Here is a 1999-nt window from a genome sequence, read left to right on the forward strand (position 1 = left end):
GGCCTGAGCTGCTCTGTCCCGCAGAGAAGCCCGGGTACTGCTACCACCTCCCGGAGGCGGTGGCCGCGCCGGACGAGGACTGCAGCGCCTGCCGCCAGGACGCCTCGTGCTCCCGCTGCACCGGCGACTCCGCCTGCCCCGGTGCCACCAAGTGCTGCCCCAGCAAGTGCGGCTACACGTGCCAGGAGCCGGTGCTCGGTGAGGGCTCGGCGGGGCTGCGTGCCCAGCCCGGGGCGGCCGCCGGAAGGGTGAACCCGGCGGACGGGGACGGGGCTCCCCTGGGGCATCCCCGAGCTCCCGCCGCAGCCCCCGCAGGGCTGCGCCGCCCCGAGCGGGGCGCGTGGGCTCGTGCGCTGCCGTCCCCGGGGGCAGCTCCCCGCCGCACTTGGGGGTGCTGGGGACGCGGTTCCCCTGCGCCCCGGGACCGCGGGGTGCAGACCCGGCCGGGCGGGGAGGGGCCGGGAAGGGCTCGGTGGCACGTGGGACGAGGCGCGTGCGGCGCACCGACCCGCTCCGCTGGGCCCCGGGGCGTAAAACCGCCTCGCTGGGGAGCCCCCGTCCTCTCGCGTCTGCGGCTCACCTCAGCCCCTTGGGGCTTTGCAGACTTCTGCTACCTGCCCTCCGTGTGCGGGAACTGCAAGGCTCTCTTCGTCCGCTTCTTCTACAACGTGTCCAGCCAGCAGTGCGAGGAGTTCATTTACGGCGGCTGCGGCGGGAACAGGAACAACTTCGAGACCAAGAGGGAGTGTTTCCAGGCCTGCTCACACGCCGGTAACTAGCCGCATGCCGGCGGGGAGCCGACGGGATCGGCTCCCGGAGGCGCCAGCTGCGGAGGGGCCGTGGTGTCTCTCCGCAGCGAGCGGCGTGGGGAGGCCGCTCCCGGCTCTGCGGGCGCCGACGCTCGGCCCGGCCCCGCTCCTGATCCCCGTGACTTTCAGTTCCAGGTGCCCGATAGCCCTGGCTGGGGAGCGCCGCGGCCAGCCCGCCTGCCCGTGCACAGCCCTGGGTGCAGCCCCGCGCACACCCTGTGCAGGCTCCGGCGCCCACTCTCGCAGGGGTCCAGCCCCACGGGGCCCCTGGGCCCGCGCCGTGGGCGCTGCTGCGCGGGGCAGGCGCCCTTTGCTGCGGGGCAGCCGCGCTGGGCGCCGCAGCTCGCCCGGGGCTGCTCGCCGGCCGCGGGCGCGATGCCAGCCCGGCTGCCCCCTCCTGCCCCCTCGAGCCCTGCTCGGAGAAGCCCGGCCCTTCCCCGTGGGCTCTGCAGCTGTCAATACAAGGACGGGTCCTCTGATGAGCAGGTCTGGCTCTTGTCCTTTCTGCCCGAGAAGGACAGGAGCAGGCAGAGGCCGGGCCCCCTCCGGGGCCGCGTGTCCTGGCCGGATCCCCTGGGGCTGGGCGGTGCGGGCACCCGCGGTCCCGCTGCCGTGCAGCCTGGCCGTGAGGGGCCCTGCGCTGGAGCTCCAGGTTTCGCACCCAGCTGCCTACRTCGGTTTCCAGCCCAGCTGGCTCTGCCCGAGCTGCAGCCGTGACATGGCCGGGGCCTAAAGCAAGCTAACGGTGGAGAAAGAGCCCCAACCCCAACTGTCAGCCCCAACTCCCTGCTGACAGGCGTCCCTCTCCTCCGCCGCCCTCCCCTCCCGCCGGGAGCTGGCCGATGATGCCCTGTTGGGGCTGAGCCACGGGGCCGGTCCCATCCTGCCCCTCCGCGCGGTGCTGCAGGCTCCCGTGGGGCGCCCAGTGCTGCAGAGACGCGGAGGCCGCGGGAGACTGGCGCACGCTCGCTTTATTGCTGCCGGCTGCGGGGAGGGGACGGGCCAGCGTCCCGCAGCCACGGCGGCTTCCTGGCGCTGCTGCTCTGCTGTCACGCAGCATCTGAAAACAAGGATGTGCCTTAGGGATCCGGGAGGCTGCGGGGGTGGAGGCCGGCAGGCACGGCGGCGCCGCGGGCGGCTGCGCAGGTTGGGCCCGGGCTCCGCTCGGCTCCGTGTGCCAGCGCCGGCCG

General features: G+C 74.3%; 2 protein-coding genes across 2 annotated transcripts in view; one reads left to right on the plus strand and one right to left on the minus strand.

Moving 5' to 3' along the window:
- The window catches only part of SPINT4 (serine peptidase inhibitor, Kunitz type 4), a 2450-nt gene extending 1671 nt beyond the window's left edge, over positions 1 to 779 (plus strand). The window contains exons 3-4 of the mRNA XM_085318011.1: positions 25 to 198; positions 604 to 779. Of these exons, the coding sequence (XP_085174137.1) occupies positions 25 to 198; positions 604 to 779 (350 nt within the window). The remainder of the gene's footprint in view (positions 1 to 24; positions 199 to 603) is intronic.
- Positions 780 to 1264: 485 nt separating this feature from the next.
- WFDC3 (WAP four-disulfide core domain 3) overlaps positions 1265 to 1999 on the minus strand; it is an 11720-nt gene continuing 10985 nt past the window's right edge. The window contains exon 9 of the mRNA XM_085318012.1: positions 1265 to 1313. Within this exon, the coding sequence (XP_085174138.1) occupies positions 1265 to 1313 (49 nt within the window). The remainder of the gene's footprint in view (positions 1314 to 1999) is intronic.

Source organism: Rhea americana, unplaced genomic scaffold (assembly GCF_003343005.1).
Source record: "Rhea americana isolate MKP2758 unplaced genomic scaffold, rheAme1 scaffold_514, whole genome shotgun sequence".
NCBI classification, from domain to species: domain Eukaryota; kingdom Metazoa; phylum Chordata; class Aves; order Rheiformes; family Rheidae; genus Rhea; species Rhea americana.